General features: G+C 41.9%; 1 protein-coding gene across 1 annotated transcript in view; it reads left to right on the top strand.

Annotated features, from left to right (window-relative positions):
• Positions 1-7,665: 7,665 nt before the first annotated feature.
• Positions 7,666-24,504, top strand: part of YOD1 (YOD1 deubiquitinase) — a 29,103-nt gene continuing 12,264 nt past the window's right edge. The window contains exon 1 of the mRNA XM_069238607.1: positions 7,666-8,009. Within this exon, the coding sequence (XP_069094708.1) occupies positions 7,676-8,009 (334 nt within the window). The 5' untranslated portion in view covers positions 7,666-7,675. The remainder of the gene's footprint in view (positions 8,010-24,504) is intronic.

Here is a 24,504-nt window from a genome sequence, read left to right as displayed (position 1 = left end):
CTCTCTCTGGAGACAAGGATGGAGCTCAAATGGTGGCTAGACCACATGGAGGACTGGAACGGCAGAGCAATCTTCGGGTCCTCTCAGAATCTGATCATAGAGTCAGATGCCAGCCGTCAGTGCTGGGGGCCAGATGTGAGGAGATTTCGATGAGAGGCCGTTGGACTCAACAGGAACTCAAACTGCACATCAACTGCTTGGAGCTCCTGGTGGGCTCCTTCGCAATCAGTCACTGACGCGATGTGATGCTATTAATTGTGTTTGACCAATGACTTTGTGTTTCACCACTGCGCATATTAGTTGCTCAATGTTCACCAGTAGCACATTATGGGGGTCATTCTGACCCTGGCAATGACGGAAGCACCGCCAACAGGCTGGCGGTGCTTCAAATGCCATTCTGACTGCGGCGGTAAAGCCGCGGTCGCCCCGCCGGGGCCGGCGGTTTTCCGCCGTTTTTGCCCCGGCTGGGAGAATCCGCCAGGGCAGCGCTGCAAGCAGCGCTGCCCTGGGGATTCTGACCGCCTTACCGCCAGCCTGTTTCTGGCGGTTTTCACCGCCAGGAAGAGGACGGTGGTAAGGGGTGTCCTGGGGCCCCTGGGGGCCCCTGCACTGCCCATGCCACTGGTATGGGCAGTGCAGGGGCCCTCTAACAGGGCCCCGGCCAGCTTTTCACTATCTGCCTAGCAGACAGTGAAAAACGCGACGGGTGCAACTGCACCCGTCGCACGGCCGCAACACCACCGGCTCCATTTGGAGCCGGCTCCTGTGTTGCGGCCCTCATTCCCGCTGGGCCGGCGGGCGCTAACTTGGTTAGCGCCCGCCGGCCCAGCATGAATGTCAGAATGGGGGCCGCGGAATTTTGCCCGCATGGCGGCCAAATGGCGGTTTCCGCCTGGCGGGCGGCGGTAGCTGCCCGCGAAGGTTGGAATGACCCCCTATATATTTTGTTCAGTTTAGCCGCCTATTGGCTTTAACATGGCTTTAGCCATTACTTTCTGTATTCAGTTTAGCCGCCTATTGGCTTTGACATGGTATTAGCCATTACATTCTGTAATCTGCCTATTGGCTTTGACATGCTGTATTCAGTTCAGCTGCCTATTGGCTTTGACATGATATTAGACATTACATTCTGTATTCAGCTCAGCTGCCTATTGGCTTTGACATGATATTAGACATTACATTTGATATTTAGGCTAGCTGTCTATTGGCTTTGACATGACATTAGACATTACATTTGATATTTAGGTTAGATGGCTATTGGCTTTGACGTGGAGTTGGACATTGCAGTTGAAACATCGCAAGCTGTTTTCTTCACACCAGACTAGACCTGATAAGAGAGAGTACATTTGGTGGTTTCCTTTCTGCTAAGGCTTGGGAAGAGGAGAAGTCTAGGAGATCTGGCCAGTCTCCAAAGGCTTGCGTAGTTTTCCCAGTCTGAGAGGAGGGGGCACACTTTTTGTAAGGATGACTCGGGGCTACAGTGAGTTAGATTCGAATCTGCTTGACTTCAGGCTGGAACTAGGTGCCAGTTGCCAGTCTCCCGTTTGGGTAGATAATCTCTTTCTCGCAGTTGACCGAAGTCATCAACTTGCAGACCCCAGAAAGATGAAGCTGAATATGTAGGCCCTGCCGCCTTGCTCAAACGGTGATGAATTTGACTTTTATGTTTTGCTTTGCTGTGTACATTGCAACTGAGAAGTACTGTGATATATATTTTGTTTTCTTGCTGCGACTATGTTGTGTGCTTGAAATCTATTAATTTGTCTCTCAAGAACTTGTGGCTGGGGAAGAATTAACAACAATAAAGGTCTTCTTTGAACTCAGAAGTGCATTCCAGAGAGGTTCTGTAAGCTCCGATAGGAGATAAGTAGGAAGGCAGAACATTTTGCCGTAGTCAGCAGTCTGGAAAGTCGAGTTATAGATTTCTACATGCACAATTTAAAAGTGTAATTGTTTTTTGTTGTTTGGAGAATTACAGAAGCACGGCAGACCATGTTTGAAAATGTATGTGTACTTAAACTGCCTGATGGTGCTGTGAGAAACATGTTTTCTTTCTGTGATAAAGCATATTTAGAAAATGTGCCTTTTGGAAGCAATGATGTTCCTTTTGTTTATGACAGAAGGGTTTGGATACTTTTATCTGCTTACAGAAAAATGCAGGAGAAATGTAGGCAGTTGGAACATGAAAATAAGAATTTACGTGAGCAAATTAGCCAGAATACATTAATGCAAGATAATGCTGAAAGTTATAAAACTGCTGTTTTAGAAGAATCTGTCTTTTCCCATTCCAGTAATGAGGGGGTTAAGACAGCTGTGAGCCAGTCTGAGCCTCCGTGTGAGCCAGGTTTTTTGGCAGTCAAAGTGCATTCCTTAACTGATAACACGGAGAACAGAGCTCAGAATGTGATTTACGAGTTACCATCGCAAAATGTGCAAGTAAAAGGAAAGATTTTAGAGTTTCTTACTGTTTGCTCTAAGCAAGAGACACCGAGTTTCATTAGCTTGTTTGATTTTTGGAAACAGAATAGCCCTCATCCTAGTGAAATCCTAACACTTTGGTATATGGTCCCTAGGAAAAAATATAAGCAGCTGCGTGCTTGTGATTTGTCAAATGAAATAATTCAGACTTTAGGTTTCTGCGGAGTGCAAGAGGGAAACACTGATTTACATGTAAATCAGGAACAGGGGAATAAAAGAGTGCCCCTAGCTAGGATCATACACTGGATCTGGTACTTGCAAGACAGGGCTAGTGTACCACAGGTAAAAGAGTCACCAGTGAAATTGAGTTCACCATTTGAATTTGTGTCCCCTGAGGATAAAAAGCATGTTTGTTTGACTAATGATTCATTGACTGAAATGTTGTTTTATAGCACAGGAGAAGGAACAGCGTTGTACAATGTGTGTCAGACTTTAAAGCAAGAGCTGCGTGAGATGTGTCATTTTTACACTGATTCTTGGTTCATTGCCAATGGTTTAGCCATTTGGTTTTCCACATGGCTTGTGCATAACTGGTTCAATTCCCTTGCAGATGTTAAAGAGAAAAAATCAGAGAGAGAAGTGTTCACCCAGAATTCTGACTTAGTGGGGATGGCTAAGTGGGTGCACCAGAAATGTGAACAGCTGGGAGAAAAAGCCACTTACAGGTGGGCAGAGATGAGAGAGATGCACATTCCCCTAGATTTGATAAACACTGTGCAGCACGCACAAGAGAGATCTGTCCCACAAGCAGTCATAGAGCAGTTTGGGAGAGGAAAGTTACCAGAACAGATATGGCAAAATGATCAGGTTTTAGGTGGAGTGATTGCTGCAGATTACCAAGGAGAAATCTAAATTATGCTGGCAACTAGAAAATAATCTTATTCATTCATACAAATTGGACACAGAATGGCCCAACTTGTCAAAAGTGCAGTGAATGGAGGTTTGGTAAAGAATGAGTCTGCCCCAGCCCTTCTGACAGTGCAAGAAAAGGGAAGCTGTGGTGCAGCAGAAAAAAACCTCAGTGCTGAGGTGTGGGTTGAGCCCCAGATGACCCTCCAGAACCTGCAGAAATTATAATAAAGGGCCCCAAAAACGTCCTGCTGATTATAAAACAGGGAAAGGAAGAGGAAGGGTACATTTCAAATGACAAATGTTATTTGCAAGAAAAGTCATACTTTTTTCTTTTGCAGATCCTACCACGTACCGCCACTGTCCCTGAGTGTTCTGTGTGGTCCCCCTTTGGGTGTGTGCGTGTGGGGTCGGGGAAGCGACCGAACCCCCAACCTGAACCTGACTGAATAAAGTGCAAGCACCATGGATCCATTTTGCGCAAATGGCGCCTTCAGTTCAAGTTCAACTTGTTTGATTACATTCTTCCACTGGAACTAAGCAACGTTAACAGTCAAATGTCTGTTTTTTCGTGTGGAACTCAGACTTTCACTTACCTTCCAGCAAACCTGTCAGGTGGACCGTGCACCTTTACATGAGTTGAACTCATGCTACATCCAATTGCTATTTTAGAGACACTATAATCTCATTCAGAGTATAAAAGTTTCAGTATTTTCTGTGTAGATCTATCTGATGTGAAAGGTTATGAGATCAATATGTTAATCCACTTCCATTGCTTTACAGTGATTGCTTTGATCATTCAAATCTGATTTGCTGATAATGTTTTTTTGTGCTGATGTTTTTTTTTGTTTTTGTTTGAAACAAGAGATATGTGAAACAAAAATTCATTGGTCATAGGGTGGAATGTGATGCTATTAATTGTGTTTGACCAATGACTTTGTGTTTCACCACTGCGCATATTAGTTGCTCAATGTTCACCAGTAGCCCATTATATGTTTTGTTCAGTTTAGCTGCCTATTGGCTTTGACATGGCATTAGCCATTACTTTATGTATTCATTTTAGCCGCCTATTGGCTTTAACATGGAGTTAGCCATTACATTTTGTATTCAGTTTAGCTGCCTATTGGCTTTGACATGGCATTAGCCATTACATTCTGTATTCTGCCTATTGGCTTTGACATGTGGTATTCAGTTCAGCTGCCTATTGGCTTTGACATGATATTAGACATTACATTATGTATTCAGCTCAGCTGCCTATTGGCTTTGACATGATATTAGAAATTATATTTGATATTTAGGCTAGCTGCCTGTTGGCTTTGACATGACATTAGATATTAAATTTGATATTTAGGTTAGATGCCTATTGGCTTTGACGTGAAGTTGGACATTGCAGTTGAAACATCGCAGATGTCTGTATTCTTCCAAGCTGGGTTTTTCCACAAGATGAACCAAGCTGTTTTCTTCACACCAGACTAGATCCGATAAGAGAGAGTACATTTGGTGTTTTCCTTTCTGCTCAGGCTTGGGAAGAGGAGAAGTCTAGGAGATCTGGCCAGTCTCCAAAGGCTTGTGTAGTTTTCCCGAGTCTGAGAGGAGGGGGCACGCTTTTGTAAGGCTGACTCGGGGCTACAGTGAGTTAGATTTGAATCTGCTTGACTTCAGGCTGGAACTAGGCGCCAGTTGCCAGTCTCCCGTTTGGGTAGATAATCTCTTTCTCACAGTTGACCGGAGTCATCAACTTGCAGACCCCAGAAAGATGAAGCTGAATATGTAGGCCCTGCCGCCTTGCTCAAACGGTGATGAATTTGACTTTTATGCTTTGCTTTGCTGTGTACATTGCAACTGAGAAGTACAGTGATATATATTTTGTTTTCTTGCTGCGACTACGTTGTGTACTTGAAATCTATTAATTCGTCTCTCAAGAACTTGTGGGTGGGGAAGAATTAACAACAATAAAGGTCTTCTTTGAACTCAGAAGTGCATTCCAGAGAGGTTCTGTAAGCTCCGATAGGAGATAAGTAGGAAGGCAGAACACGCGAGACAGAATCTCTTGTTGCATTCTCCTGAGAATGGACAATGTGTCTGCAGTCCAGTACATAAACCGCCTGGGCGGCACTCACTCGAGGGCCTTGGCGGAACTGGCAAGGGATTTTTGGCATTGCTGCCTCCAGCATCAAATCTCGGTGACGGCGGAATATCTTCCAGGTACACAGAATACTCTTGCAACCTGGAACACCAGACATCTGGAGGACACCAGCGACTGGCGGTTGGACAGAACCGTGTTCTCAGTGCTCATGGATCGCTGGAGGCCATGTTCAGTGGATCTTTTTGCATCCAGACTGAACACTCAACTGCCAAGGTATTTCAGTTGGTGAACAGACCCTGGGGCGACGGTGGTGGATGTGTTCCTGCAGGACTGGGGGAAGGAACAAGCCTATGCCTTCCCCCCTTCCTGTTGATACCGAGAGCAACAGCTCAAGTGCATCAGTGGTTTTGATAACTCCACTGTGGAAGTCACAGGTGTGGTTTCCAACTCTGCTGGTACACTCTCACGACTTCCTGCTCCTTATCCCAAACTTCCAGCAGATACTTTTAGACCCTCAGGGTCAGCCACACCCTCTGGTTCTTTAGGGCCATCTCAAACTCATGGCATGGAGAATTTCAGGAGTTGTTGGGAAGACAACAGACTTTTGAAATGGGCTGAAACGTTCATCCGTCAGGCTTAGGGCCCAGATACATGTAAGAGATAAAGATCAGCATGGAACTGGTGGGTTCGTTGGTGTGTGGAGAGACATCTGGATCGCATTGGGTCCCAAATTACAGATATCTTTAAAAAAAAAAAATTCAAGGTGAGTAAAATGGATTATGATAGAAGTGGGAATCACTGTGTGAATTTTGGGGGCACACTCCACTAGGTGTGCCATGGCCTCTAAGGGCATCCATGTAGGTAGATTGGAGGACATCATGAATGTGGCTGACTGGTCATCAGAATCTACTTTCAAAAGATTCTATTTTAAACTGATTCACAAAGCGACTTTGCTGGTAGTGCATAAACTTTGAACATGCATAATCCTCGCCTCCGGTCCTGACATAGAATGAAAGATTTCTTAGCTATTGAGAAGGAAAGTTTAAGTTCTATTAAGGACACGGAGGCGAGGATTATCCCACCTGACACAGTTCTTGTGTCTCCCACTCGAACAGACATCAGACCTAGGATGGCTATGAGAGGTAATATCCAATTTAAGAATACTCTTCTAAGTTGATGTATTATAACGTGCATATCATATGGATTGCTAGTGTTTAACTGATTCAGGACAAGATTGTGTTTTGGGATTTATTATGACTTGTGGTTGTAGGTGTGATTTCACCTTAGAATGAGAACAGTTGTGAGAGGTGGTTTTCTCAAAGATTGTATTATTCTTTTAGGAGCGGATGCAGTGAGTTGATGGTGCCTTAACTTTCAATCGTAATGAAGTCGAGGAGGGACTTGGAGAACGGAGGTATATATATATATATATATATATATATATATATAGACATTCGAAGTGTGAGTGGGTTGGACAGTGCTTCCCATAGAGACGTGTTGGACTCATGGGATATGTAGTGTTATGTTTTTTCTTGTTGAACTTTGAACTGGCTGTTAATAAAAAGTAAACAAAGAAATACATAATCCACGCCTCTGTGTCCTTCATAGAATTGTAACTTTCCTTCTCAATAGCTAGGAAATTTCACAGGCTCCCGCCTGAATCAGGTCTATTGGCATATAAGTGTAAAAGATCGTGAAAAGCACAGTTCCTGTGAGACCTGCCTAGTTTAAAGATGAAGTTCCCAAATAGGGCCTTCCCAACAGAAATGAAGTGAGCAGCCAGCAGCATCAATCAGGGTGTATGGGTCTGTGGCACAGGTCAGTATACTGAGAACGTGTTCGCACTATCTTTTAATTGCCGACAATATTTTTACTTAGAATTTTCTGACATTATCAAGTAGGTTAGTGACCTTCCATTTCCAGGGTTTTGCATCAGCTTCAAAGCTTTCTCATTACTCAAAAGAGGGACATTTCTAATACACATCTCTTTACATGGACTTCAATGCATGGTGTTATTTCAGTGTCACTCGAAGTGTCACAGAATTGGGTGTAAAATGTCACAACTATGTACACTGAAATTATGAAATGTCATATTTGAAAACCTGGCAGTCTGCGACACAAATAACGGGTGTACAGTCGCACACTGCTGTGTGTGGCATAGCTTGTTGGCCATTGCCAGCGTGCAAGAGCTCGTAGAGTTAGTCCTACGTTTATCTTACTTTCACACCGATGGACCAGTCTGGTGACGCTAATCACATTACCATGGCGTTGCTGAGTAACGTTTTCCCGATTTCTCGCGAGGATTCGCAGCAGCTGATCGGCAGGTTGCCATCTTGTTGCCGTGGCTCTAGGCCGCTGGGTCTTTCTTTCTGTTCCCCAGATCCGAAAATGTTGCGGCTTCGGTGTAAGTCCCGTCAGGGCACTGCACCGTTGCAGGGCCTGAGCGCTGCCTCTTCGGTGCGGGAACTGCAAGAGAGAATACGAGCCCTTACCGGAGTACCTGCCGAGCGCCAGCGCGTATTGCTGGGCTTTCCTCCCCGGAGCTTGGACCTGAGCGACGGCGAAGCCAGCCTCGGGGGGCTGCGGATCCAGAGCGGTGAGAGAAGGGGAGAAGAGCTTGGAAAGCATGGCAACAGGCTGCGGGCGGTTATTACAGAGAGTCGGGGAAAAGGTTTATTCTGGTTGGCGATCGTGAGGGGTGGGAGGGATACTGGCAAGCAAGACATCCTCGGTGCCTCAGGTGGGATCATAGAAGAGCAGTTTAGGGATGATGGACTGCGTTGAGACCAGAGAGCCCTTAATGATACAGAGCTGTAGAATCCAGTTAGATCATTGGGAGAGAGTTGACAATAGATAAATGCTGGAGTATGGGATCCGCGATGGCCAGTAAAATAATTGAGAGATTGGTGATATATGGGTGGAAATTCGAGATTGGCAGCCAGAATGTGGAAGTGCCTTGTTTTTGGTGAGAATACCAAGAAACGTATTAGGTGCGCTTGAAATCAATGCGTGAGAGCCCTGGAAATTATTATAAAGTCAAGAAGGACCTGGCTTGTAATCACAGAGGGGAAAGCCAGTCGAGGGTGGCAGTAATACCGTGTTTTTTTTTAGACGGGGTGGCGGTTTAATGGAATGCATGCTATATCTCAAGGCAGATTTGGTATGAGGGTTATCATGTGGGGTGTAATTAATTAAAGGGTAAAAAAAAACTTTTGAATGGATGATGTATATTCAGAGGATTGGCTAGAATGGTGTTTGGGTGATGGGAAAAAGGGGGTCTGTTATTTTGCGAGATGTGTCGAACAACTGTGTGTGGAACCACGAGTAGAAGTTCAGTTTAGTTGAGCCTGTAGTGATAGAACATTTGGATGGTGTTCAATCCCCTGAGGAAAGATTACTGAAGTGCGATACCCTAAGGGCTTTTTATTCAGAGAAGTGTTAATGAGAAAGTGAACCCTGTTAGCACGTCTAACCTTATTTGGCTTCTTATCTCTTATTTAGAAGAGGACGCGTTAGAGATTCAATGGGCCTTCTTACTGCACTTAGAGTAATTCCCACCATAAATCCCAAATACAACACAGAATCAACTCTAAACAACAGTGTATACCTTGGAGACAGTAATCTTCACACAACGTGACCTGTTTGGCGATGAATAACCACACCTTGTGTAAAAGTTAGAATGTTTATTTCCCTATATTAACAATAGTAATATCACACACATTAATCTCAAAACAAAATGATAGACATATAAAAACAGCACTGGTTGACCAAACTTTCTAAAGAGTCTGTTCAATGCATTGATCATTAAACATTCTAGAGTCACTGTACAAATCAATAGCAAGAACAACTGCACAATAGAAATAGCATACATCTAGGTTCAGCAACTGAGCAATATCAAGTATTAGTTAGTAGCAACCTGTTAACTTGTCAGGGTTTCCCTTACTAACCTGATTAGAATAGCATGTTTGGGCTTCATGCAAAACAATTTTAGCGATGGCTCTATCAGAATAGCGGTTGGTTCCTAGAAACAAAAGACAAAATTTACAACAAGAACAATACCAGTTTGTTATACCTCTCCTCATATGGATCAGCATGCTGCGAGTATCTTCTTCAGTCTTACATCTGTTCGGTCAGCATCAGCAATGGGCCATGAAAGGGAATGGTTCAGAAATGGGGACTCTAAGCTATCTGAACCATCAGAAAGCAATGTCTAATGGGGTCAGCATTCAGCATCAGAAGTTGAGTAATAAAGTTAAGTAGAATCCTCTAAGGAGGAATCAAAGTAGGAGTGAGCACACCTCTATGGAGGTGCAATAGGAACGATCCCTCTTCTCTCTGTGCTGTCTGGTTAAGTTAAAATTGTCTTAAAAACTTCCCATGTTGCCATTGGTCAACAAATAGTACGTTTGCAATTAGTCCAATAGAAATAAAAGTTAAAATCTAAGATATAGCTAAACTCTTTCACATGTCTTTGATTGATTGGCTCCTCTTCTCCTGTTTTCACTGTCAGGCTTGTCAGGTAACACTTTATTATCTATTTGTACTCCAGTCAGTGCATCCATTGTTAGTTCCTGGGAACATCACTGTTTCCCGCATTACATTATACAACGTTTCATGGTTTTCTGGCAAGCAGTTCTCATGAGAAAGTTAAAGACACTGCTAACGTTTGGTCAACTCAGTGAAAAACGAAACACAAATTAATTTCTTTAGACATACATTTCCCACGATTTATTTGATCAGTGCAGCTTAACATGAGACTGTACAAACTAGGCCCAAAACCTTGCTAACTTAAGGCCTACAATTAATAAAGCAAATACATAATGCAAAATCATTAATGGATCACTCTACTACATTTTATTAATGCAGGTTATTCAATTAATATTAATAAGCCTTTTAATAAAAACACTTTGTGATTAATGATGGCCACTCAAGTGGGCACATTTTCCAGGTCGCACATTATTTTCTATGTTAATCAAATTCTGTGCAGATTCATTATTCAAAGTACATGAATATTTATTAGTAAAAATTCAGCGTTCACAATCCCAAGACAGTGTATCGTAGTGGGTGAGCTTTAGCTTGTTGATGAATAATTACATCCCATCAGAGATTTAGATTTTTTTTTTTACTGTTCTTGTACAGTGATTAACTTGTCTAATTTATATGTTGGTGAAGAAGCTTCGTTTGCATTGGACTGTCGTAGTAGTTATTTCAAAAGGTTAAGTATATAGAAGTGTGAAGTCTTAAATTTCTTCTGTTGACCTTTTAACTTCTAGCAAAACTTATTTAACCCTTGTATGTTGCGCAGTATGCATGTCTGTCTCGAAGGGGTGTCTAGAGAGTGTTGTTTGTAATTTCTCACATGCATGAAGCAGACACAGGTGGCGATTCGAATGGCAAACGGGCAGTTGCTGTGGGACACAGAGCCAGATTGGCGCGGCATGCCATGAGAGCCTTTAACGAAATAAACAACAGCTTGTTTTCGTTTTGTCAGATCCTTCTTACCCCATTTGTTGACGATTGGACTTCAGTCGGACACACACCCACTCAGCGGGACCTATTTAGAGGAATTTAGGCATTTCTGATAAGTAATTAATGTGGCTACTCGACTTCTAGTGCTTCTAGTGCCACCTTTCTCGCCCTGGGCTTGTTTGGAGGCCTCTTAAGTTTTTATGGTGTTCGGAGCAGGATGCTGTTGGTGATGCATACTTCGGTGCCCATGCATTTGAGGGAGACAGAGCATGTCTACACTAGCGCATCACGTGCGCATTCATTTCTTTCAGCACAACACACTGAGCGGCATCACGTTGTGCGTGGTGGTCATATTGGAACTGGCTCCTACTGTTGAATATGTTTTGAAGCCACATCGCTTCGCTGCTCAGTACCTTTGTGGTACTTCTATTTTTAATGTTTGATGTCAAAAACCCACAAGGCATCTACGGACTGGAAACAGAGGTAAACTAGAAACAGAGGTAACCGAGTTGAAAAAAAAACAAAAAAAATATTTTACAGCGTTGAGTTTTAACAGTGTTGTGTTTTGTTTTGAGTACTGTTCAGCCCTGTTGTGTACTACACACCTTCATAAATTTGACTGTTTACCACCTGGTATTTGTTTGTATACATTATAGTAGCAGATGCTCATCAAATTACCCATTTCTTGGTAAACCAGCCCTTAAGTGGGCACAATGGTTCAGGCTGTTTGATGCCAATAAATATAGTCATATATGTATATGTACGTATATCTGCACTATTGTTTGGAATTTTGAGGCAAGCAGCTCGGCAAATTTTTAATAATTCCCCACTAAAACCACCCTCTTAAGGTGATGCACAGGGAAACGTGTATTTAGAGGCCATAGCGAGATTGAAGAAGCAATTTTTTGACAAACCAAGCATAATGTTGCATTGCCACAATTTCTACAAACCAAGCAACTCTCAGATGAGCATGTTGAGTATATATCATCTCTGAGTATTAGCGACTGTGAGAATTTGGCCCAAATCTGAACAATTAGTCAGGAGAATTTTTTTTTTTTTTTTTTTTTTTTTTGCATTTGTTCATCGAGAAAGGGACAGGAATGATTACTTACTTGTATTAGTCCATCATCATCTAAAGTTATTGATTTGACTCTTAGTATTGAAAGGTCAGCGATATCAACCAAGATCATGTATACGGAGTCTGCCACAGGGGTCGACGTGGTGTCCTCAACAGACATGGAGCAGGAGGAGTCATTATGTATTGTCAATACTAAAGGGAAAATATCTAAAATTGTTTAAAAAATACTTAGTGTTACAGATGTGGATCTAAGAGTCACTTAACTATTTTTTCTGATTGCCCAGTAGTGGGCAAATTATGCCTCATTTGTAAGAAAACAGGTAATTTTCAAAATGTTTGCAAGGGTCACAAGAAGACATTGAGTTGGTAGTGTTGACCTCGAAGTCAACATGTGTTCTGATTCCCTCAACAATGTGATTTTAACACTTGTCTGTGATTATAAGCTTAAAATGTTTAAGGGACCATTGTGTATTGCTATTATTGATGGTATTCCTTTTCTGGTCATGTTCATTCTGGATTGCCCATAAGTATTTTAAGAAAACTACCTTTTATGAGCATTGGGTTAAGGATGTTTCTTTGTGCCAATTAAAAGTGAACCCCAGAGTGTTTGAGATGGTTTGCTATTTCTGGTCTAAAGTACAATGCCTAATCAGAGAAACATACACAAATGTCTACGTAGCTGTGAAGCGGAAGAACACCATTGGTTGGCAAGTCTTGGCACGCTTGGGTTTGTATCATGTATCAGGAGCTGAGAACCCTGTGGTGGTTAGAGATTTGCCTGTGTGCCATGTGGATTGTGAGGAGGTTTCAGTCAATGTAATACTGAATATGTTTCAGTCAGTATTTAGCAACCAAGTAGGGTTGGTGAAAGGAATGGAACATCACGTTAGACTGGCACCTGACGCACAGCCTGTGGCAGACAACGCTAGACCTGTACCCATTAGTGTTAGGGGAGATTTAAAGAACACGCTTCACAATCTGTGCACAAGAGATCATTTGGCCCACAGATTCCTCACAGTGGGTGGCACTCATAGTAGTTACACGAAAAAAAAATAAGGAGAGATCAGTTTATGTGCCAGCTTGCATGCCTGAATATCATTGGGGGCTGCCACCCTCTGCCCAAAATTTACAGGTTGTTCGCATATCCTGGGGGGTTAGCAAGCAATTTGCAGTCAGTTTACCACCAGGTCTTGCTAACTGAAGTCTCAAGAGTTGATGACATTTGTAACCCTCTTTGATGCCTACAAGTTTCTGAGACTACCATTTGGACTGGCCTCAGCGACCAGTGTATTCCAGAAACTAATGGACACATTGTTCCAAGGCATCAGAGGGGTGCAAGCATACAGACTTTCCGATAAATGCAGAGACTATGCAGGAACATAAAGTGTTGAAAGAGATGTTAACCATCTTGGAAAATAGAGGCATGCCAGTCAGAGATGAAATGGTAAATTTGCAACTAATGAATTTGAATACTTGGGTCACACAGTGTCGGCCACAGGCATAAAACCAAAGTTTTCAGTGGTTACAACAATTACCGATGCTAAAGCACCCACAGATAGAGCTACCCTGCATTCAGACCTAGGGTTAGCTGAATACTGTGTTCGATTTGTAGCTAGTTATGCCCAAACTGTTGAACCTTTATGAGCATTGCTATGGAAAGACCAGGTGTTTAAGTGGACGGACGATTTAAAGAAGGCATTTCTTAATGTCAAAGAATTAATTATAACAGTTCCAGCATTACATGGCTTCAGGTAAGATTGCACTGCTTTAATAATGGTGGATGTTGGTGTTCATGGTTTAGGTGCTATTCTCAGCCAGAGAGTGAGTGTGCGTGATCAAACCGTAACATTTGCTTCGAGTTCTCTGAAACATTTTGAGTGTTAATATAGTGCGATGGAACATAAAGGGAGTTGCATGTGTGTGAACAGTACAGAAGTTTAAAGTGTACATTTGGGGAAGCAGGTTTGAACTCCTTATTGATCATAAACCACTGATATATGTATATATATACATATATATTTTTTTTTTAGTAAAGTAAGCAATAATAACCCATCAGCCAGGCTTATAAGGTTAGTGTCCAGGCTACAGGAGCACAGTTTTTCAATTAAACATACACCTGGTGGGAAAACCTTCAGGGCAAATTTTCTCCAGAATGGAAGTGGATGATGATGATGATTCTTGAGTGGATGATGTTGAATGTGTACCATTGTTGGGTGCGGTAGTGGTTAATTGAGTACACAACTGGTAAATGGCCAGAAACTAGATGTTTGAGTGGGGACATACAAACATTTTCACAAATTGCTAAAGAATAGTCTGTAGAAAATGGCATTGTACTCCGTGGTTTCCGTTTTGTCCAGGCTAGAGCATTGTGCAATGTAATCATAGTTAAGGCCCACCAAGGCCATCTTGGCATCACAAGAACTTGTATGAAAGTGAAACATTATTATTGGTGGCCTGCTATTGTCAGTCAGGTTGAGATGATGGTTGATGAGTGTCCAGAATGTTTAGTATCCGATAAGCACTGGAGAACTGTTCAAACACCATTACATCCCACTCAGTTTGATTAGATTTTCATACATATTAACTGCTACTCAGCAACATGGCACACATCATTTTATCCATTGACTATTACTCAAAATGGATGCATTACATGTCTGTAGAAACCCCAGACACTGACCTACCCGTTAAATGTCTTAGCAAGGTGTTTTTAATAGAAGGAGCTCCTTAAGTAATCGACACAGATAATGGCACACAGTTTGTTTTTGAATGAATGTGAAAATTAACATCTGAACAGGATATAAAACATTTGAGAGTGGCGCTGCACTTGCTCACTTCTAATGGTTTAGTGGAATGTGGAAATAAAATTATGAAGGATGGCATACAAACTGCCATAGCTTCAGGTGTGGATGTGAAGGGGTTTATTGAGCAATAGGTATGGAATTACAATATTTCTCCACATTGTACCACAGGTGTCACACCTTTATCACTAATTAGATGCAGGGAGGTACACGCTTTTCTGTTTCCATCATGGTTGAAAGAAAATAAAGGTGCTGCCAAGATTAGGAAACCTGGTACAGAGGGGATTGCATCAAATGTGTTTGAGACAAGCAACTATGAAATGTAACCTGGATAGCAAAAGTAGGTTTGGCATGGTAGATGTATTGAGTGGAGATTGGCTTGTAATTAAGAAACCCATCAAAGTTTAAAAAGGGAATCTAAATTTTCTATGCATGTACAACATAGCAGAGGTGCAGCTTTCATCACAGGGAAAGGGTTGATGGAACAAAAGACAACTGGTGACGGTAAAACCAGTACAAGCTGATATCATGAAACAAGAGGAAAGTGATGTATCTGCACATGACCGTGGTTGGGTACATTGCTTACAGACGAATGTTGAGCATAAGAATTCTGGTGGACAGGAGGGTGAAGTCACTATTCAAGTGTCACCTAATAGATTGTCTCATGGTGACCGGGACCGTAAAGGAAGAGGTCCTATGGTCACACATCAGGAAGGTTCTCAAGAAGTTTGATGACTTAATAAGGTACTAGACTACATAACATGTTAATACGTTTTCACAATTACAATTTAATATATATTTAAGGAGAGTTAGTTTTGGGTTCATGTTTAAATCAAATGTATATTTATTGAACTTTTTTTCGTTTTTTAAAGGGGAAAGGTGATGTATGTAAGTCTGCCTTGAGGGGTGTCCTGAGGATGTTATTATTTGAAAATGTTCATGTCCATGGAGCGGACACTGGGGAGGATTCAAACGGCAACAGGCAGTTGTGGTTAGACTCTGAGCCAGATGGACACAGCATGCCATGAGTGTCTTTAATAAGAAAACAAGCAAGTAACACCTGGTTTTAGTTTTCTGAAATCCATCTTGCTACACACGCTGAGACAGTTATGCCCTTTACATCCATTCATAGAACCCAAAGCATGTACTGGTTTAAAAGTGCAGTAGTAAGAACTACAGAGAAACCATTAGTTCATCCAGGTGAGGGGGGATGGTGGAAGAACAGAGCGTGGAGGGTTCAGATGGAAACAGTATTACTTTAAGAAGAGATGGGAAAGATCTGTTTTGTGAAAGTAAAGAGCAGTAACTGTAACATACCTCAGTAGAGAATGCCATGCTGTGGTTATAGTTCCAGAGAATAATTGTTTCTAGAAGGTTGATTAAAAAAAATTAGGGTCTGAAGTCCTGCTGCTGGGGTTTCCGAGGCTTCTTCACACTTGTAGAAGAGCTGAAATTTAGAAGGGACTGTGAATGGTTATTTCCTTGTAGACCAGGTGTTGGAAAGTGGGATGTTGGTAATAGTAACTTTGAACCTACCACTGACAATAAGGCCACTAACCAAATATAGGTTCAGTAAAGGTCTCAGTAAATTAGCCCCTTGCTCAAGCCTTGGTAGCTGTAACCGAGCAGGCAGGCCTAACTTAGGAGACACAAGTGTAAAGCATTAAAAAACACCAATACCGTGAATAAGTGAGACACAACACACAATAAAATCCCACACTGCAAAAATCCAATGTAGGGAACCAGAGATAAGACTTTTTAAAGAATAAACACTTTCTAGTGCTTAGAAACACAAAGTGCCAAGTTTACCAAAATTCTTCAAACTTCAGGAGGTGTTTCTTGAAGTCCTCCTTGAAGGTCCAAAACATAAATCCAAGGGTCTGGAATCTCCTTGTTGGTCCTTGGAACCGGATATATGAATGTTTAAAAAAAAAAAAAAGCACACTTCCTTCCTGGTGCTTAAAAATATAAAGCATCAACTTTACCAAAATTCTTCAAACTTCAGGAGATGTTTAGTGAAGTCCTCTTTGAACATACAGAGGTTCCAGAAAAAAAATCCAAGGTTCTGAAATCCCCTGGATGGTCCTTGGAACGTTGGACCACAATTCCCACAATGCACTTGGCCACACCCCTAAAAGTCCACTCCAGGCTGGGGCCTCTTGCAGGGGGTGATGCAGGTGAAGCTCTGTTAACCTGTAGCTGCATGGAGCCCACTTCTGAATCCTTCTTGAAAGTAAGGCACCATCCCCAGGGCTGTAGTACCAGATAGTGCAGCAGGTGCAGTTCACTCAGAAGTGCAGGCCATGGGTGCAGATCCAGATTCCGGCAGGGCAGACCTTCCTCCTCTTGTAGGCTCAGGCAGCATATTTATTCCTATCTCCTGGGCATCCGGATGGGGGGCACCCCAACCAATAGAATTCTGAGTGACATCCAGATGTATGACCACTATATCCAAAGTGTGGCATATTCCTGCCCCAGAAAGCACCTTTCTTCCAGAATCGATGATGGCTGAAATTTCAGAAGAGCAGTAAGAGCGTGACAAAACCAGCCCTCGTATTTCTCATTTCCATAGCTCTCCTAACATCCTCCTTAAGCCTAGAATCTGACTGATGGGTCCAGAAGATGGGGGTTAGGTGATCTGGAATTCCCTCCTGTTCTGCTCTCCTTTGAGGCTGTATGTTTTATTACCACTCCTCCTGCTCTGGCAATGTCAAATTGCTGTAAATATAAAAACAAATCTTTTAAGTCCTTAAATGACTTTTCTACGCTTTTCCTTACTATAATTACAATGAAATACAGACCTCGGAAAATCATAAAAATGTTACTAGACCTGAAGGTCAGGTAACTTGAATAAACGTCTCGCCCTGTATAGGGGTCTCAAATTGTGTGATCTTGGGCAAATAGTTTATAGTTGCCTTTTTCCTAATTCTCACATGATAGCCACTTCAAATATGTGAGCTCTGCATTACTCCAGTACAAAAAAACTATTTTGTTTATGTAGACTAAAGTTTTCTGCATGTATCGCAAGAATCTAGCCCACATAAGGGACATATGACCCATGACCTGCTTTTAGTTTACTAACAGTATTGCTATCAGAACAGGAGTGTTTCTCAGTTTGTTTAAACACTTACTTTTAATAAATAGATTACTAAACCATGATGTGGTAGCATATTGTCATCTGCACACCGTAAATGTCCAAGAAATGTCCAAATACCTTTCTATTGAATTGCAGATTTACTGATAACACTATACAGTGTGTTAATATTCTGTGAAAATTGGGTTTCAGAAAACATATCCTTTGCATATCAACTCGTGAAGTATTCTGATTTGTTTTCATCCTATTAACAGATTTTTTACATCACATAGAAATACAAAAAAGGGTCTTTCGCAACTACTGAAATATATTTTGAAATGTTTGTACATTTGACTTAGTCATTTAAAAGTTGTGTGTTAGGAAAAACCCAACACCCTATACACTTTTATTTTACACTATAAACAGCAGGTCACACAGTTCACCTTACAAAGTGCTGGAACTCTGCAGTCAGAAGAAAAATTTATTGTAAGAAAAAGTGATTTGTGATCTCTGTATGTGAACACAGAGCAAATGTGACATACAGGCACAGGATTTAAAGGAGTCGTTAATTGCTCCTCCACCTTCTGACTAAACAGAACACCTGCACTTTGTCAACTCACCAGAAGGGGCCAGTAAGTGGTCCACTAGATTTTTGGAGTCCTGAAATACAATATTGCAATGATAACCTATGAAGGCCAGTATTTACAATGGAGGAAAAATGAAATTATTATATATTTTTTCCCTCACTGGGATTTATAACGCATCTTTTATGAGGGCCCCTGCTTATAGTTACGTGACCTCCATTCTCCTGCGACTCCTGGGGGACCATAGGGGTGTACCCAATATGTGAAAATAAGGTAGATCGTCATGTTTAACTTGCACATAGCACCAAAGTCGAATTGGGACTCCATTTTTAAATGCAGCCGGTAGAGTCGGGCTGCATTTAAAAATGACAAACATCCAGCAATGCCCACAGGGCAGCAATTCTGCCTCGCCTCTACTTCCATGCCCTATCACGCACTCTAGGGTCTTATAGGTACGTGGCACCCCCATTTCATATTATTTACTAAGGACTTATAGGGGCTGTCATGCAAATTGTATGAATTTAACTTTTAAAGACAGGCTGCAAGGCAGGCCTGCATTTAAAAGGACGGAAAGCACACATGCAAGTGTAGAAATTCTGCTGGGCATCTATTCTCTGTGCCCTTTTATTATGTGCCTGTGACTACTTCCTCGATGGTGCTGTGTTGTTGGTGTTGCTGTGCATCAGTTTTTCTGGACTTATTATATATCTTTAACTATATCCAAGATGGTGCTGTTTTGTTAGCGTTGTAGCGCATCAATATGTTCGTGCGCAAAAGTCTCCTGGGTTACGCATCCACATCTATGCGCAAGTTGTACTGTATGCTAGTCAGCCGTTAAAACTCAGTCCTGAGCTGAGGCTTCTGTGGGGCAACTTTCAAGGCTACACATGAGCTCTTCAGTATGCTAACCTCTCCCCTTCAATCTTGCAAAGTGACTTAGAGGGCATATAGCGCTATTTAGCGCTCATAGAATTCACTGCACTAGTACTCCAGATAGTTTATAAGCTATCAGATTTCTGGGTTTGTGTTTCAATTGCTGGCTTTTTCTGATTGATAGCAGCCATTTAAGGTGGACTATCTGAGCCTGTGTATTCTGTGATGATTATTTGTGAAGGGCTTACATGTAAGTTTGGACATAGATGGGAACGAGGTCTTGACTGGATGGATTTTCATACTTTTGAAGCAGGTTGGCAGGCATTTCATACCCTGTGTGATCTTGGGCAAATCACAGTATTTCTTAGTGACATTTTTTGATGCCACCAACTTGCACTTTTACAAAAGCCCAAGCAACCCTAGTAGACTCTTAAGAATACCAAGGGGATACAGTGGAGTACACATTTATCATCACTCGCTTGCCGGGTCACATAAAATATTATGACACTTTTATTCACCTTCAGTACACCTAGTTATTGTGTGATTTATATTGTACCATAATAATTAGTTTGCATATAGTGCGTCATACTGCATTTTATGCTTTTCTGCACACAGTAAATAGCTTCCCCAACACCCAATGTGATAGTACTTAATTTACTGACCTTGGAACGATGGGCAAGTCGGCCTTGCTAGGAGTCGAGCTTATGACCTTAGAATGTTTTGTCGTTTATTTTCAGGGTAGGAGGGGTACAATGAGGGCTTGTTTGGTCTGTGTTGATTAAATGTAATATTTGTGTAAATGATGAGACGGAGCTGACGGGTTAAAATAGAATATCTATCTAATCTATCTTGTGTACTGTTGTGCTTTTGCTAACCTTTTCGGTCTCCCTTTATATACTTTTTTGAGGACGTGATGTTTTAAGGTATAACCCCTTTTTTCAGTTTTTAGGGTCCAAGCACAAAGCTCTTTGTCCCTGGTATAATCTCTTTGTGGGTTTGTAACCATGCCCATATCACTACCATCAGTTTAGTTGGTTCGTGGGCTTGCCTTTCAAAATTTGCTCTATTTAATTGGTGAAAGGCATGCACACGTCATGCCTTTTCCGGTGTTTAGCCCACCTCAAGTGCACTGCCAACTACTGAAACTATATACGTGGTTTCTGCACCTTTTTGCTCTCTTTATTTCGTAGGCAGTGCATTCTTGCTGGGCAGTAGTAGAGCGCTTTTCATCACACCGACCCTGGTATATGGATAATTGCACTTTTGCCGATGTGTTTCACTGCAAGGGAACTTCTGTTTCCTTTTGTGTGCTATCTTTGCTCTTATGGCGGCCGTCGGCTTGCTTATGTGAAACTGTTTTACTTTTCAGTTTATGTGGCAAGTCCGGTTAGGAGTTTAGAAAGCTTATAGCTTTACCCAGAGGAGACGCAAGACCCATTGCAATGCAAATGCTTGTTTTATTTTTAGTGCATAGATGCCCGTTCATCAGCAGATGTCAGCCTACTTGAAAGTGTGGATCAGTGTACAAATGGCAGAACTGTGGTTTTGGCTGTTCACTTTTTTCTGGGTGCCTTGTGGATAATTCTGATCAAAGGGGAGAACTACGGGCCAGTCATTATCCTTCGTGGAAAAAAATAAATAAAAAAACTAACAAGGACAGGAAAACAGACTGGATGTTAACACATCATCTGTGTGAACTCTGGCAGAATGGCCCTTCCATGAATAATTTAGCTCTTGACACCTGTGAAGGGCAATAGCAGCAGGGTCAGGTGAGCAGTACACCGAAGCCGAAGCGTGGAGAGACCAGAAGGTGATGGGAATTGTTGGGGCAGGGAGGTGTCTGCAAAGATGGTTCGCGAGGACAATTGTTTGCACCCTTCTTTCAAGGAGGGAATGTGTAAGGTGTCGGTGTGCAGGGCTTGAACCAAAGGCGACACCAGTAGTATACGTGACCCCGTAGATGGCCCAGTACACAGGGTGACCCCCATCTCTACAAAGTGCCATCTGGGTCTCTCTGCACTCTGTAAGCACGTCTGTACACAGCCCCATGAAGGATACAGACACACTGTAAGCACATCTTTACTCAGCCCTCTTGGAGGGCTCTCTACACATGGTGAACACATATGTACAATACGAGTAACTGTTTTCACAGAATCTAAACACATCCATGCACCGTGCCATGAAGATCTCTGTACACACTGTGAGCACATCTGTGCACAGCCTTGGCTCTGTAAACATGATGGCATCTGTACAATGCACCATGTGGTATTCTATATACTTTGTGGATCCATGTGTACAATGCCCTATACATGACTTTATACACATTATGAATGCATTATTATATGGGTCTCTGTACTCCTAAACAAATCTGTTCGCAGCCATCAGAGAGCTCTGCACACTTTGTGAATACATCTGTATATGTCGTCATTTAGGTTGCTCTCCACATTTTACACACATCAGATTTCAGTTGTCAAGTATATTTTTCATATTAAACAGCTTTGAATTCCTTTCCCACTCAGTGATTTTTGCCAACTCTCACTTGCAGTCCAATGACTTGTGGAGACTCTGCATACACTGGCTTGCCTAAAAAATCATTGAACTGGCTACAAAAACGTTAAAATATTGCTGGATGTGGAATTCCTATTGCCTGATGGTTGGGACATATTGTTTGGGGTCAAGGGCAACAAGTTTTCATGTTTATGTTGTCCTAGGGACAAGTAGGCCCAACCCCCTGAAGCACAAACCCTTTGGCTGCCAGTTTCACAGAAGGGAACTGTCTGCAGTTGAGGTAATGTGTGCCCATATGTTAATGCTGTTCGAACTTACATTTATGGTTCATTAATGAAAACCCTTCATTATTAGGGTGAGCACTGTAAATAAACCTTTTATGGTCACAGTGCACTACTGACAGTGGTTCTAGAAAAAGGAAAAAAAAAAGTGTACACACGTTTGAAAAGTTTAACAATATGATGCTAAGTATAATGCTCCCAGAATGCTCTTTGATTTAGATGCAAATATTTGCAGAAGCTTGTAAGCAAGAGCTTTTGCTTTCAAAATAAAATGTTAAGAAAAAAATGCAAGTAGGAAAAAAAATGTTTTTGCTACTATGAAATTATAGGTGCTATTTCTCTGGAGCGTCATTTGGTAAAATGTGTTCATGCTAGTAATTCCCAAAAATATTCCTAATGGGAAATCAGTGTAACCATGTTTAACAAGGTCCTAGGAAGCATAAAATTAAGGAAACACTGGCAAAGCCAACTGATCTGGCATATTTGTGAGTCTTGTGGTTTTGTCCGTGCATGTTTTTTTTGACATGGCTTTTGTAACACTTTGTTGGGGGAGCTGTCAGCCCTCACCATTGTAACAAACCCTGGCAAAAAGAAAAAAGCTTTTGTTCCCATAAAGCACACATTGTCAGCAGTAGTGTAACAAAGGCCCTCCATCAGCAAAGCACCCACCCTGAGTGAGCCTGTAAATGGGCCCCCTTCATATTCTTTTCTGGGGGCCCCCTCCAGTTTCGTTATGCCACTAGTAGTTCATGGCACTAAAAACAACTTTCTTTAAAAAAGTCACAAAAGTGCACCCATGGTTTAGATCTTTGAATTAGTGGCTTTCATGAATGCACAAGAACTTACAGAAGTAGACCAGGAAATCATACTCCTAGAAAATATTTAACTATTTTAGCACAAGCAAATATGCATGTGTTGACTTGCTCAGGTGAAATATATTGAGCATTTACAAGTTCACTTTCCCTCTAACCACTTTTTTTTTCTCAACCCTGGAAGATCCTCTACTTATGCCATTGTCAGGAGTAAATTTCCAACCTTTCTCATTATGGGAAAAGATTAGAGAAGAGCTGATGAAAATCCTTAAACATGCAAGTCAGTAGGTTTGCAGACTCAAAGGCAGTCCAGCACTGGAACTACTGCTGCTTCTTCCAGCCCCAGGATGTAGATCTGCAGAAAGGTGGCCAAATAAGGACAATGCTATAGTAGGGATTGAAACTGCAAGTATTCAAGCCCTACTATAGTAGTAGCCCTGGCATAATCAGAGAGGCTATTATCAGAGTGCTTACATAATGAGATTGCTGCCATAATTTGTTGCAGCACTACCATAGCACCAAAGGGACAAGTATATTTTATTTTACCGGACAAGTAGATTTAAGAAGCAACCTGCCCCATAGACAAGTAGATATTTTATTCAATTCCACAACCCTGGCTTCGAGTCTTGCACAACCATTCTTTAGCATCCTTTTCTCATGAAGTCAAAAAGCGCATCCCTCCCCGCCAGCTGAAATATTTCAGCAGTCCACTATTCTATGTTTTATAGACTTCAGCGATGGGGAGGACGAACTGTTAAGGTGTTAGGACCCTCCCAATGGAATTCATACACATCTTCAATTAGAGCAGACCCAATTATTTACAAGTTCAGGAAGCTTCTTAAAACCTGCCTTTATGCCCCCTATCACGTGCCTTGTACAGACTATCAGCGCTGTGATTGAGGTACCATTAGCTCCAAGAGACTCCACCCAGGAGTGCAAGTGCAATGTACAAGCAGCCTAAACATATATAACTAAAGAAAATCTGTACACAGCCCCATATATGTCTCTAGGATTTGTGAACATCCATACAGACCAGTGATTATCGTTTATGGCACTGTACACAAGGTGATCTCATTTGTAGACATATAGGTCTGTGTAAAGATCTATTAACAGATTCTGAACACAATGCTAAATCGGACCCTGTCCACATTGTGAACACATCTGTATACAAAAAACTCCCTCACTTACTGCCAAATGGCTCCCCTAACTCTGGAAGATCCAAGCTGGGGTAAATGCATTAGCATTGCCAACGCCTATATCTCTCAGATTGCCGAGACCTATCTGCTTTGCCAGTGCTTGTTCAATTCACCTTTGACAGTGTTTTAAGGAAAATTCCATAATTTGTGGGTTTCTTCCCCCTTCATGTGCTCAGTTTTTAGACAGATTGGTTCTTGACTTGTGTATTTCTCTCCATGGTCTTCCAAATGCATTCACCCTCAACTAAATTAATACATGGGTGAATGAGCTGTAGTTCTGTAGTGGAAACTGACTAATTAAGGTGTGCCAGCACTTTAACAACAGCTCTGTTGAGATCAAAGAGTGAAGGGGAAGAAAGCCAGTTTTTAAGGGTTTTGTGAAATGTTAAAATGTTCACATTCTGTGATCAAGAACAGCA

This window comes from Pleurodeles waltl, chromosome 6 (assembly GCF_031143425.1).
Source record: "Pleurodeles waltl isolate 20211129_DDA chromosome 6, aPleWal1.hap1.20221129, whole genome shotgun sequence".
Classification (NCBI taxonomy): Eukaryota; Metazoa; Chordata; class Amphibia; order Caudata; family Salamandridae; genus Pleurodeles; species Pleurodeles waltl.
This window is presented reverse-complemented; position numbering and strand designations above follow the sequence as displayed.